The following is a 12999-nucleotide window of genomic DNA, read 5'->3' on the forward strand; positions in this document are numbered from 1 at the left end:
TGGAGTAGGTCTTTACCAACTGGTAATTGAGCTTATATATGCAGTTTATCCTAGCAGTATAAGGCGAAGAAAGATTTCTGTGCTTCACAAGCATGATGTTGATGAAAGAAGAGGGTTTGAAGTGGGCCCCAATCTTGTATCTAGCAACATACAGGATTTATATGAATTGTCATTGACTTTGAGATGTCACATGGATGCAGAAGTTATTCTCATTGATTGCTGCATGAGGACTTCCATGTCCTGACATGCCTTGAATAACTAGGGTGGCGCTCCTCACTTGGCTAAGAAAATAACATGGGATAAATAATTTTTTTAATTCTCTGCTGTCTCTTGAAGGCAGTGTCCAAGCTGTTCATGAAGACGTCCTACATCTTTGAGAAAATAAATGCATTTTCTATGTTCCACAAGGCATATGGCATTTGAAAGGAGGTTATTCTTGGAATAATGCAAGCGTGCACAGAGCTGACTGTGGGATTGATCCCTTTATATTGCTGTCACTCCCATGCACGCAGAGCTGGTAGTAAGACTGAGTCTTACACTCCCAGTCAGTCTGTGGCTCTCCTCAGCTGGTTACTTAATTTGACAATGCAGAGAAGGGAGGGAAAATAATTTCTTTCTCTTAGAAGGAGAAATCTTGTGAGAATATACAAATTTTTGAAGCACTGTTCTGTGGCATACCTAACTAACATTTATGCTCCAAGCTTAAATTGCAAACCTCTTACGGCTTTAAAATCCTTCCTGGAAGTTTTAAGTGAGTCTTTTTTTTTTTTTTAACAAATGCAAGAGTGTAATAACACTCCAGTTAGTTTCTGGATATGTTCTGGGTATGTGCAAATTTGGAAAGTATTATTTGCTGTACCTGTAAAATCTGTCTGAAAGTAGAGCATTGTTGTCAATTTTGGTATATTGGCATCTAAGATTCTTTATACCCTTACTCATAACAGTAAGAAATACTGCTGAACTGAATGACATCGTTTTGCAGCCCTAATCCTTCAGGGACTGTATTTTGCTGTTTATGGAGAAACTTGGATGTGGAGGATATGGATGTTATTTGCCTTGGGACCAGTGTCAAGTTGATATCCGCAGAACCACAGTTCTGCCTCTGTCTGCGCACAAATCTCCAGGTTTTGAGACCCAGCCTTCATGCAAAGCTGCAGTGCCGTTAAACAATGGTACAGCAGATGCTCTGGGTGTTTGTGAGAGAGGGGGAGGGGAGCACAGCACAGATTGATGGGCCATCTGCAAATATTTTTCCTGAAGAATCTGTAAGGCTAGAGAATCTTAACTGAAAATAGATGTCATTAGAGATCCCAACCTTTCTCTGACCCTGCTTCTGTCTGCATGGGGCAGAAATAGCCACGTGTTCTGTACAAGTGTTCCTGCTGACCTTTTTTATTGTGTTCTGCAGCAAAAGCTGAGGTTGTATAGAGATAAAGAGGCCGGGATGCTCTCACTCCTGCACTCCCTCAGAAAAACAGGCTGTGTTGTAAGGCCTGGGTTGCAAAGCAAAAGGTAGCAATCTTCTTAGATCTTAAACTGTTGATGCTATACCCTGGCACCCTCTAGTATCACAGGATAGTGGTTGTCATAAAATAGCAGTGTTCATACCTTAAACTGCTAGACTTAGGGGTAGGGTTGAACTCCTGCATTTGCTTTAGCACTCAGCAGCAGACTGGAGACTGAGGGGCTTGTACTGCCAAACATGTACAATACTAGCTGCAACTTAATTCATGGCATTTCTTCTGCCAGGGCTATGAGTAATGTGAACCATCAACCACATCAGAAATACCAGAAAAAAAATTTCTTCTTGGCTTGCTGGCTGGTTTGTGGCAGTAAATTTGGATGTTACTTCATTTCAGATTGAATAATCATCTTTACTTTGGGGAAGGGTTAATTGTTTCTGTGAATTTTGGGATGCAAGCACACGTAACAGTAAGCTTTTAGAAGTAATGCCAGTGGAACCTTACCATCTAGATTTTTTTACCACCTTCAACCTAGTTTTCTGCCTCTATTTGGAGAAGAGATTATGAACAGGATATTTCAAAAAGTGCGGTATAGCTTATCGTTAAAGCTATACCATGTCTTTAGGAGAACAAATCTTTCTTAATTTTTAAGTCTTATCTTTCCTTTTTCCTTTCTTCCTTTCTCGCCTCTCCCTCCCCTGAATCTAATAATAGTGATGGTAGGTCTTAGTCCACTTTGTATTCTAAGGAAAGACCACAGTACTGGATAAAAGGCAGCTGAAAATTTTCATCAAAAGATTCAAAATCAGGATTTTGTTGCAAAATCCTGTTGTCTTGTCCCTAGAATGGTATCATCAGCATGCTGTTTTCAGTCTTCAGGTTGCTGTATTTCCATGTTGAAATTTTAGTCAGATTCCAGGAAATACTTGCAGTTCCAAATTGCAATTGCTCAGTATGAAGTAGCTTGGCAGCAGCAACCTTCAAAGGTGTGCAGAGGCCAGTTTTTCTGTCAGGATCAATATACTGACAGATTACCTCTGTGTACGGCTTGCATTAGAGCATAAGGAGACCATAGATGATTGTGTTATTTAGTAAGCATTCTGCAAGGGAGCTTTTCCCATTCCCGAACTTAGTCAAAGAGAAGAAGAAACAACACTGCCTCTGTTTGGAAAAGGAGGACAGCATTCATTTTTAGATGCATTCCTGATCCTCTAAGCCCTCAGTATTTTTCTGTGCAATTTTTCTAGTTCTGTTAATACTGCAAGATATAAGTAGCTCCAGCAAGACTCATAGGAGATAATATAAATAGTCATGTCCTGGACAAGGTCTCAAAGTTTCTTGGTAAAGCTACCTGAAGACCGTGCTGTCTGACTATAATACAGCAGGACTGTAGGCAGCAATTTATATCCAGGTCATGTGGTCACTGTGCCAAAGTAATTGAAGGGCTGATGAGATTATTATATGTTGGTGGTTCAGAATAACCTCATTCAAAAAATGCAAGACTCTGCCGGGTGCTAGGCACATTTACCTTGAGTGCAGTAGAAACTAGTATAATATGTGAGTCAGTTCCAGTTTTCACCTACTAAGTTACAAGATATTCTGTTATTCTTTCCTCTGGATCTGATGGTCTCTCAGAGCTGTCCTGTGAAGACTTGCTGTAGGGCATCTCTGCTGCGAAATGGGTCTAACCTTTTGCTAACTCTTGTGTGTTTATATAATGCTTTATAAAGTAAAATATAACAAAAAAAATTGTGACTTTTATGCCAAAGTGACTAGATAATCTATGTAATTTTTAAAGCTTTCTACATGTACTAAATGACCTTTTTTATTCCTCTTCTGCACTAAGCAAAATTTTGACTTTAAATTTGGATTTCTGGCGGAGGATTTCAGGAATATGTTAACTTCCTAGGATAATCTTTGGAAACTCAGAAACTAAGCAGAAAAAACTTAGTGTGTTTGGAAATTAGGTTGGGGCTGTTTAAATATGATCCACTGACGGTGAGAGAAGGATTTACTCAAACTAAAAAGTGAAAGTTAATGATACAAGAATTAACTACTTGATTATTCGTTGGGCCCTGCTTTCGATTACAGACAGTATCAAAGCTAAGACTCTATTAATGTATAAATAAGTTAATATACTTTTGGTATAACATTGGCACTCTGATGCCTTTTATTTTGTATCTGAACATTAGCTGTTTGGGTCCTTTTCTAGCTAAAGTCCTTCTTAGACTAAAGGACTGGAAACACAAGGGTGAGGGGATGAGTTTTTGTATTTGATACTATCCAGAAATTCGTAGCGACAGCCTTTATTACTTTAGCTTTCCGATCTTGAGGCTGAAGATGATCATGGAAGACCAAGTCATGGTATGCCCAAAATATGATGCCTTTTTTAACAAACTTAAAATTATAGGCAGAGGTGTTAAATCTTGCCAGTGGGTATACTGAATTACTTTGTTTATACAGTTTATCTCTGTTTTGCTAATATGACTAGCTGGGTGGGTTTTTTATTATTTTTCTTAAATGCTAGTTGGTCTGAGTGACTCAGCTTGAGACTTTAACTTAGATAGCATCATGCAAGGCAGACAGTGTATATCATAGTGCTTATCTGTAGGTCCAGTAGACGTGTTGCTGTTTCCAAGTCTAAATCTTCTTTTCTGGCCCTTAATTTGTTTTTAACTATGTTGATCATTTAACCATCATAAACAATTTTCAAATTTCTGGAGAAAAATAATTCTCATCTAAAATGACACTAACTGTGGATAAGTGCTGTTTCTTTTATATTTCATTTGTATGAATGAATATATTTGTTATTAGGCATCTGAATGTTGCATTTCTTTGGACTTCTATTTCACAGAGTTAGTGGGGAGAAAATAACAATTGGAGCAAATTTCATATTCAACAGTTCACTACATCTTGTGTGTGTTCTTCATAGGGATAAAGAATAGCAAGTGGTGTATTGATTTATTTTTGTTTTGTCACAGACTCCACCTTCAAGCATTTTGTAAATGCCAGAAGGACTGATGATGATATGCATAGCTGTAAATCTCCTAGGTCATCCACATAACTTCTTCACCTTCCCTTACTGATGAAATAAGATGACAGTTGAATTCTTCCTGAAAAAGCAATATGACTTTTGATTACAAATTACCACCCTAGGAGAAGTTAGTTCTGTTGTTCAATAGCAAAATGCAACATTATTTAAAGAAAATCTCAGTTGTTGAACTCTATTCATGAAGCCTGTCCATAAATATACCACAGTATTTAAAATATATTGTCTATGGCAAAAACCCTCTCTTTGTTTTTTAAAGGAGTGAATTTTGTTTTGGTAGCACACTAGACCTGTGTGGTTGCTCTCCTAAGAAGAGGTGTAAGAAAGCAGTTACTCTTATGTTAAAATTGAAGAAATATTTTCCGTGGGGGGAAAAAAATCTAGTTCCGTGTAGCTGATAGCTGTAAAAGGGAAGTACACTTTGGGAAAGAAAACATGTAACTTGGTAAGCGTTTATTTTAAAGTGTAGATGCATTGCCTTATGATTCCTGTTATTTTCAGAATATAGTTGGTGAGGGTGTTTTTTCTAAATTGGTATTTCAAAAAAATATTCTGTTTTTTATTAATTTTGAGATGTGATCCGTAGCTCTATGGCTGCTATTTTTATCCATTTTATTTTAACTCTGTCTTTTTGACTCCTTCCTCACCATCTTTTTCTCCTTTTTCCTGCTTTCCTGTTGCTATCGCGAATACTGAGAGTATTAATGAGATGATTTTCTGAGGGACGGGGATGTATTGTTACTTGTCTCTCTCTTTGTATTCTTCCTTCCCTTCTCATCTCCCATCTCCCTGCTAAGAAAACCAACATCCCTGATCCCTTTTCCTGTTCCTTGCAGGAACTGGCTTTGATGCATATCTAAATCTAGTGGCAGAAAAGTTGGCAGAAGTGAATAGGTCCTCTTCTTGTACCAGTGGAAGTTACAGCCTATATTTAAATATGGGCAGGTAATTTCAAGAGGTCCATTGAGTATGTGTATAAATATATTAAACGTGTACAATGTAAGACTGAAGTTTTGTGATTGTAGATAACTTTTTTAATTTCTAAATTTTTTTTAGGGAGAAGAAAGCCATAATTGATCCTTCTTTGTTCAAATACAAAGTCCAACCTATTAAAAAAGAACTATATGAAACTGTTATTGTTAAAGCATCTCAACTAAGGTAAAAATTAGTATATGAAAGTTAAAATTGTATTTCATTAACTGTGTGAGTTGTGTAAGTCACTATCAAATGTTTTTGATGTAAAATGGCACTTAAAAATAATATGTTAGAGCTATTAATTAGAGGCACTGGAACAAAATACTGTGTTTCACAGACTTTCTGTAGCAAGGGTTCCAAGCTTTACTAGTATTAGCGCAGATACCAACTCCTTACAAGTCCCCATGCTTTTGTTGGCACACAGATAAGACCTGCTGTTGCTTCTGATACCTGTGCCTACTGCTGCGACTGATGGAGTAGGTGAAAAAAAGTTTGAGAACCCTAATCTATAATATTGATGTACTATTGACATTGTGAGCTCTCTCTCTGTGTAGTAGTGTTACTGGTTTGAAATGCTGGAGCAGATGTTGGCAATCAGACTGCTTTACTGCTTTAAAATAGAAAGCTGCAAAGAGTTTTTGCTTCTTAAATATCATAATTTTGCCTTGAATTTAGTGAAAACATTTTTTTTTTAGAGTAGATTGTGCATCAAAACTTTATAAACTGGATACTTTAAAAAAAAAAACAAACTTCAGTGATTTCAAGTCACTTAGTTCCAGCATAAATCGAGATTGTTTTTTTCATTAACTGCTCCTGTGTAGTTGGTTTTCTCCTTCCCATGAAGTAGCGCGGGTTCCCTGGGATGCCAGGAAGCATTTAGAGCGCATGCTTTCCTGTAGCGAGGAGTGCCACAACCTGATTAAGCAGTCTGTGAATTCACCCCTCTCACTTGTTGGCTTGAGACTTCTGTGCTTTACCTCCCTGTTTGAGAGCTGTGAATGCTGCTTTCCTGTAGTTCTTGTTTGTTTTCACCCTCTTCTGAAACAGTCAGACTTTAGTTTTATTTGGGGATTTTAAAAGCTACTGTGATAGAAAGGAATGTTTGGAGGATCTAGCAGGAATGAATAGGTTGTGGAGTTCGTATGTGTGTATAAATGAGGACATACCAGGATCTTCAAAACAAAAATCACAGATGCATAAGCCAACGGTTTAAGTGTTACTTGGGTTTTATTTTGTTTGTAAGGAAATTTTTGATTGAATTGTGATTGCAAAGAATGGCTGTCAGTTACAATAGTAAGGGTGTAATTTATAATTAAGAAATTGAGAAAAAGTTCAATCATATGATCTGTTACATGTGTTCTTATGCATATTGTCAGCTGTACTTAAACAGTAATTAAAGATGTTAGTTGATAATGCTACCTTTCTTTCTCAATACAGCCGGAGGAAACATCTCTTTTCTCGTGATAGACTTAAACTTTTTCTGAAACAACACTGTGAACCACATGATGGAGTCATTAAAACTAAGGTAAATAAGAAAGAATAATTTGTGGGATAGAATATTGACCCTATTCAGTCTATTTTTTGCTCTTCTCTACTTGCTGCTCAGAGCTTCTTTTTCAAACTACATCAAGTTTAGCTTTTTGTAAGTTAATATATTGAGCTAGTATTTGACTTTTCCAAAATAAAAGGTTGAATACTGTAACTTTTTCTGTTAAAACAGGTTTTTGTTAACTTTTGCTTGTAAACAAGGTGGTAGTTTTTCTGTACATGAAGCAGAACTTAATTCTAGAATTTCTTCTTTAGCTACCACTTTAGAAAAGTCCCCAAAATAGAAATGGGAGCTTTTACCTGGAAAAATGTTATTTTTTAAAACATAATACATTTTTGCTTAGTCTAACACATGAGTTGTTTTCATTCTTCAAGGTATGCAGCTGGTATTTCTAAGTAAAATAAAAATTAACTATTTCTGGTTTGGGTACAGTAAGCTAATGTTATTCTGTTGTAATGCTTTTAGCTGGAGAATATTTTATTGTGGATTGAATTCAGTCTCCAGTTCTTCAGTGAGACAGAAGTACTGAAAAGTTCAGGTGGCTGGAATGGGCTTTTGATGAGGCCTTAGATGTTGAAGATGTTAAGATGCATATTTTTGTCATCTTATGTGGAGATACATGGTGATACTTAGTACAAGTTCAGACGAAAGTTCACATCTTAGTCTGTGCAGGGTGACTCTGAGAATTTCTGTTTCTTTGTGCTCAAGGAATTGAGCAGCTTTTCCCCCACTTGCCAAACAGGCAGCAATTTCACTTGCCTTGCTTGCTGTGCCATGGGATATCCTGGACTCTTTCACTTCATATTGCCTTGACCCTGAAATCTTTCTTACCTTCATCTTGTTTTTAGAAAGTAGCATGTTTGTTTATTATGTCTTGTACTTTGTGTGTTTGCTTAAGAGGAATCCTTATACAGCTGTGTAATTCCTCGTTCTGCCCAGGAAAGCTCAGAGATGAGAGCATCAGTGAGAGTCTTGCCTCTGAAAGTTGTGGAAAATAACAAATGCAACTAATTTCTAAATAAGTTTGTGAAATTAAAGCCTGTCTCTTTTAAAGAAATGGAAATAGAAGAAAATAGAGCTGAAAGGGGTAAACCACCCCCTTCCTTGGGCTTGTTAGCGATCACGTTGTCCTTGATGTGATACAGTGTGCTGGGTCTAGTGATCTATTAGCGATGCTTTCTGGTGCCTCAGGAAAATTGTTATGTTCTGTATAAGTGTGCATTTGTCATCTTCTCCTTGTTTGGGCTTTTTGTTGATTGTATCCTTGTTCCCTTGCTGACTGCCTTGCATTTCAGCAGTTATGTGAACATGTCCTATTTGGAATGTCTCCTTTGTATCCTCATCTGTATCACTTGATGAGGGCAGACCTCCTGAAGTCAGCAGGTTGAGAAAGCAGACTTGAAAAGAAACTTTGACAATTCAGAATGAGAGAAGTCTTAAATTTTCTCCTCTTTCAGAAATGTTTAAGTGTGATAGAGAATTATGTGATTCTTCAGTAAACTAATTTTGCAGCTTTCTCTGTCAAAAGTAATTCTCAACGCATTTTGGTGGTGTCCAGCTGTGGTTGCTAAAAGGCATCTAAAGAAATAAAATCTTACCAAATGAGGCCAAATTCTAATTTCAAATGTGTGCTGCTTACATTATTATCAACTTGGGTGGATTAACTCTACAGTTACACTATTTCAGAGTTTTATTTCTTATCCTAAGCTAACCAGATGTGAATCTAGTTACATTTATTGTGTTTTTTGTGAATTAATGATTCATTTATTAGCTTATATTTATGAAAAGGTAAGAATTTCACAGTGACTATCTGTTTTCACCTTTTTTACTAAGGCAACATCAATTGCAAAATATAATCTAGCAGAACAAAATTTCTCCTACTTCTTTCCTGATGACCCACCCACATTTATCTTCAGTCCTGCAAGCAGACGGCGAGGGAGACCTCCAAAGAGGGCTTGTCTTGTAAGTAATAGCATTTTTAATTCCAGATGAAGACACATCAGCATAGTCTTTAAGTTTTCTCTGAACTTTCAGAACAGTTGGAATGCAAGGTTGACGTTGTGCTTTTTTTCTTTGAGGATGATTTGGGATATATTACATAATTGCTGTTAAAGTAGATTGCTTTATAGTTAAGCTGGTAAAAGGGACCATACTTGATATGTTATCATCTTGTTTTTATCTTTCTTATTTCTGTGAGCCCACCAAGAAATTAGCTTTTCAGTGTGTTGTGAAGGTGCATACAGCACTTGTCCCTTCTGGGAATGATTAATAAATAATTCACTAAAAAACTTTAATTTGTATTCTTAGATACAATTATGTCACTTGCCCTCAGATACAGTTATGTCACTTGCCTGTATTTAAACGCAGTGAAGCTTAGTGCTCTAAACTACTTTATTTAAAAAGGAAAGCTAGAAGAAAAAGTTTTGGGGTTTCTCCTTCCACCCCCCTAGCCCCTGCTTCCCCTCCCCCAACTATTAGGCGGGATCTCTCAGTACTTAGTATGTTTGGGGGAAACTCGTACAGCCTATTTTTATTCTTGTTTTAGAGAACTGTTGAAAAATTGGGAATATCTGTTGCTGGTCATTTCACTGTAGATACTATTTTCTTTTTTCCACTCCCCCTCCGAATTCTCTATCAGGAGGACGAGATTACTGTTAAACAAAATACCCAAGGAAACAAAAGTAAAGTAGCAAGGGAAAAGACAAAGTTCCAGAAGCAAAAAGAAGACACACAGGCCATGGGTAAGTTGAGGTTTAGTCCTCTGACTAGTAGAACCAGTTTTTGCAGGTCTGAGAGCAGGCCATAATTAGAGTATTTTTGGGGCTGCACCTTTCAAAGTGAATATGTAGCAAGAGTGCACTGCCACAGCACTATTGCAAAGTGCTCCTTTCACTGGTTAGAATGGTTGTTTCCTGAATTACTTATTATTTTTTAGAAGTTTTACTAAACTGGGAAAATGTAGGAAGCTTGTGGTCCAGCTGTGTTGATTTCCATCTCAGATAAATAAAGAGCAAAATAAATTTTTGCAGAAGTTTGGATTCTGAAGTCATGTGTAAATTTTACCAGCTGAAGGTATATCAAAACATGAACATTTAACACAAATCAGTCTGTATGAGGAAAATCCGTAAATGGAAAAAACTACCTCAAAATTTAGAACTGCAGTACTTTCTAAACCTTTAATAATCCTTAAGGAAATCTTGAGACTTTCTGAAGATGTCTGTGCATAGATATTTAAGGTATGTCTAACTGTTCTGCAAGATTACTTACAGTATGTTTACAAATTTTTCTAATGAAAAGAGCACAAATCACTTAAGAGATTTTTATTTCAGACTGATTGAATTATTCTGGCTTAGTTTTGACGTGTTTCTGATCTATTTAAACTTGATTTCAAATGAAGTAAGGGGTCCCACATACTTTTTTGTATGGGCTGAACTAGGTAAACTGGTGCGTTGTCTTGATGAGAGAAAGCTCAGACAAGGAGATGTTCTTCTGGATTGTAAGCACCGATGTCCTTCCTAAGGAAAGGCTTTCATCTGTGAAAATATTTCCGTGAACTTCTGGTTTCTGCTCCTCGTTTTCATTATCATAGAATGTTTTAGGATGGCAGGAATGTCTAGAAATTATCTACTCCAACCTCTGCTTAAATAACTGCAAAGTTGTTGGAGGCTGCTCAGCGCCTTTTCTTCATAGGAGATGGGGACACTAGGGTTTAATGGGCTCCACTAAACTTGTGTGTCCACTTTTTTGCACAACTAGCATTTATTTGTTTATGTGCTGGAAATGGCAGCACAGGACAAGGTAATAGCTGATCAACATCAAAGCTGCTTCCTTTCCTGTGTGGTGTTAACTACAGCTTCTAGAAGGCTAGTTAAGACACATTCTGGCTTAATTTTATCTTTGTGTTATCCTCAAAACCCAATGCCCTTGAAATACATAGTTTCAAACAATGAAAGAGCAATCAGCCTTGAAATAAGTCGTATGACATGGAGATCCAAATGTGTTGGCCCATGATTATGAAGGTTTTTTTTTTAAAGATGAAATTCTTTAATTTGAAACTGGCAACATGTTATACTGGTTGTTTTAAAAGTATGATCCCATCCATACAATAAGCTTAAAAGTACACTTTCAAATATACAATGTTAATGTAATTGAATATTAATGTAAACATTTTACCTGTAAATAATGTTTAATTGGAATGGCAATTACTAGCATTCATAAAGTCTCTTTTAAAGAGCTGCTTTAGATGTGAAAAGGTAGCAAAATACCAAGTACTTTGAAAAATCAACCTTCTCAGTATGTAGACTATGGGGGATCAGCCTCACTGCTTTTGTTTGGGTGAGAGCCATTGCTGGTATGTGTAGTAACTATTGCAAAAGCAATCTAGCGTATTTTCAGAATTTTGTACGAAAATGTAAGCACAATCTTTTTTTGAGTGCCATCCACTTGGTAACAGAAGTAAGGATCTTCTTTTAATTTTCTTCACTTGTGATTCTAGCTTTCTTGTTTATTTAATTAAAATGGTAAGCCCCTTGACTCCCTTTTATTTGTTAGCCTGCGTATGGGGTGACAGACATTGTCTGTCCACAGAAAGTGGAAATTTGTATCCTGCTGTTTTTCTGCAGACAACTACAAAGAAATCTCGATCTCATCAGGCAATAACATTTATTACCAATTAAAGTTCAGCTTAAACTGTATAACAGAAGTAAAACTTGCACAAAACCCACTGAAATACTAAGTAGGTTTCAAATGTATTGACTTTTCAGTAATTTGGTAATAAGTATTTAAAGATCACTTATTTAAAGGTTTTTACTATCACAAATATTTCATGGTTACATGCCACACCTAGTTGTGACATGCTTTTATTAAGCAGTCATTACTAAATATGTTGCTGTAATTATATGCAGTTAGAATCAGTTCTCATCTTTATATGTCACTTGATAGAAGCCAATAAACAAGTAATAAACTTCTGTATACTCATAAAAACAGAAAGATTTTACTTTATTACAGTAATGACAACCTTGTAAAACATTTATAATACTTAGGCTTAAAATTCTGATTCTCTAAAGAACTTTCAAGTGATTGAATTTCTGGTTGGCATAGAAACAATTCAGTCTTCATAACAATATCTTTTTCATATGGTAATTATAAAAAGATCAGTCTATTTAGCACAGTTAAATAAAATTAACATTTTACAAAAGAAAACCAACTTTTTTGGTTTTTTCCTATATAGCTTTTGAAAAAGCTAAATTAAAACAAGAGAAGGCGAATGCTATAGAAGCTAAGAAAAAGGAGAAAGAAGATAAGGAAAAAAAGAGAGAAGAATTAAAGAAGATTGTGGAAGAAGAAAGGATGAAGAAGAAAGAAGAGAAGGAGAGACTCAAAATAGAAAAGGAAAAAGTAATGCATTTGCAGTATATTCATTTCATATAGGAACAGTATAATGCCGTTATAGTTTACTTGTTTCTTAGTTGCTATCTGCCTCAAGTTATTTTCCATTAACTGTTTTCAGTTCATAGAAATGCACTTTAGAAGAATAGGCAGTTATAACATATGATTATGGATTTGTATTTCTGGATAACATTCTCTATACTATAATCTTAGTTCACAAAAAGTTCACTTTGAACTTACTTCTGAAGTAATGTGGTGGGGTTTTTTTTGCCAATAATGCATGACAGTACTTGATTTGATGGTTGTCTTCTACTTAAGTGTTAAAGACGCGGTACTGCATCAGATTCACAGCATATTAAATGGTTGTGGGTTTCCTTGTAGTTTCTCATTGGATGGAAATTGCTAAATAACTTTTTCTCACTTTGAATATAAAGAAATTATTTATTCCACCATATTTTAGCACAGCCACATCCACTATCTATTTTGATGGTCTTTTTTTGTGGCAGCTTTCATAAATAATCTTATTTTTAGATATTTGTTTCTCCTCAGCCACTTTTGTTTAAAAAAAGCAAAAA

The 12999-nt window shown here is 36.0% G+C and overlaps 1 protein-coding gene across 1 annotated transcript in view; it reads left to right on the forward strand.

Annotated features, from left to right (window-relative positions):
* BAZ1A (bromodomain adjacent to zinc finger domain 1A) overlaps positions 1-12999 on the forward strand; it is a 65343-nt gene that overhangs the window by 20493 nt on the left and 31851 nt on the right. The window contains 5 exon segments of the mRNA XM_059819266.1: positions 5569-5670; positions 6925-7012; positions 8870-9043; positions 9675-9777; positions 12267-12433. Of these exon segments, the coding sequence (XP_059675249.1) occupies positions 5569-5670; positions 6925-7012; positions 8870-9043; positions 9675-9777; positions 12267-12433 (634 nt within the window).

Source organism: Gavia stellata, chromosome 7 (genome assembly GCF_030936135.1).
Source record: "Gavia stellata isolate bGavSte3 chromosome 7, bGavSte3.hap2, whole genome shotgun sequence".
Classification (NCBI taxonomy): domain Eukaryota; kingdom Metazoa; phylum Chordata; class Aves; order Gaviiformes; family Gaviidae; genus Gavia; species Gavia stellata.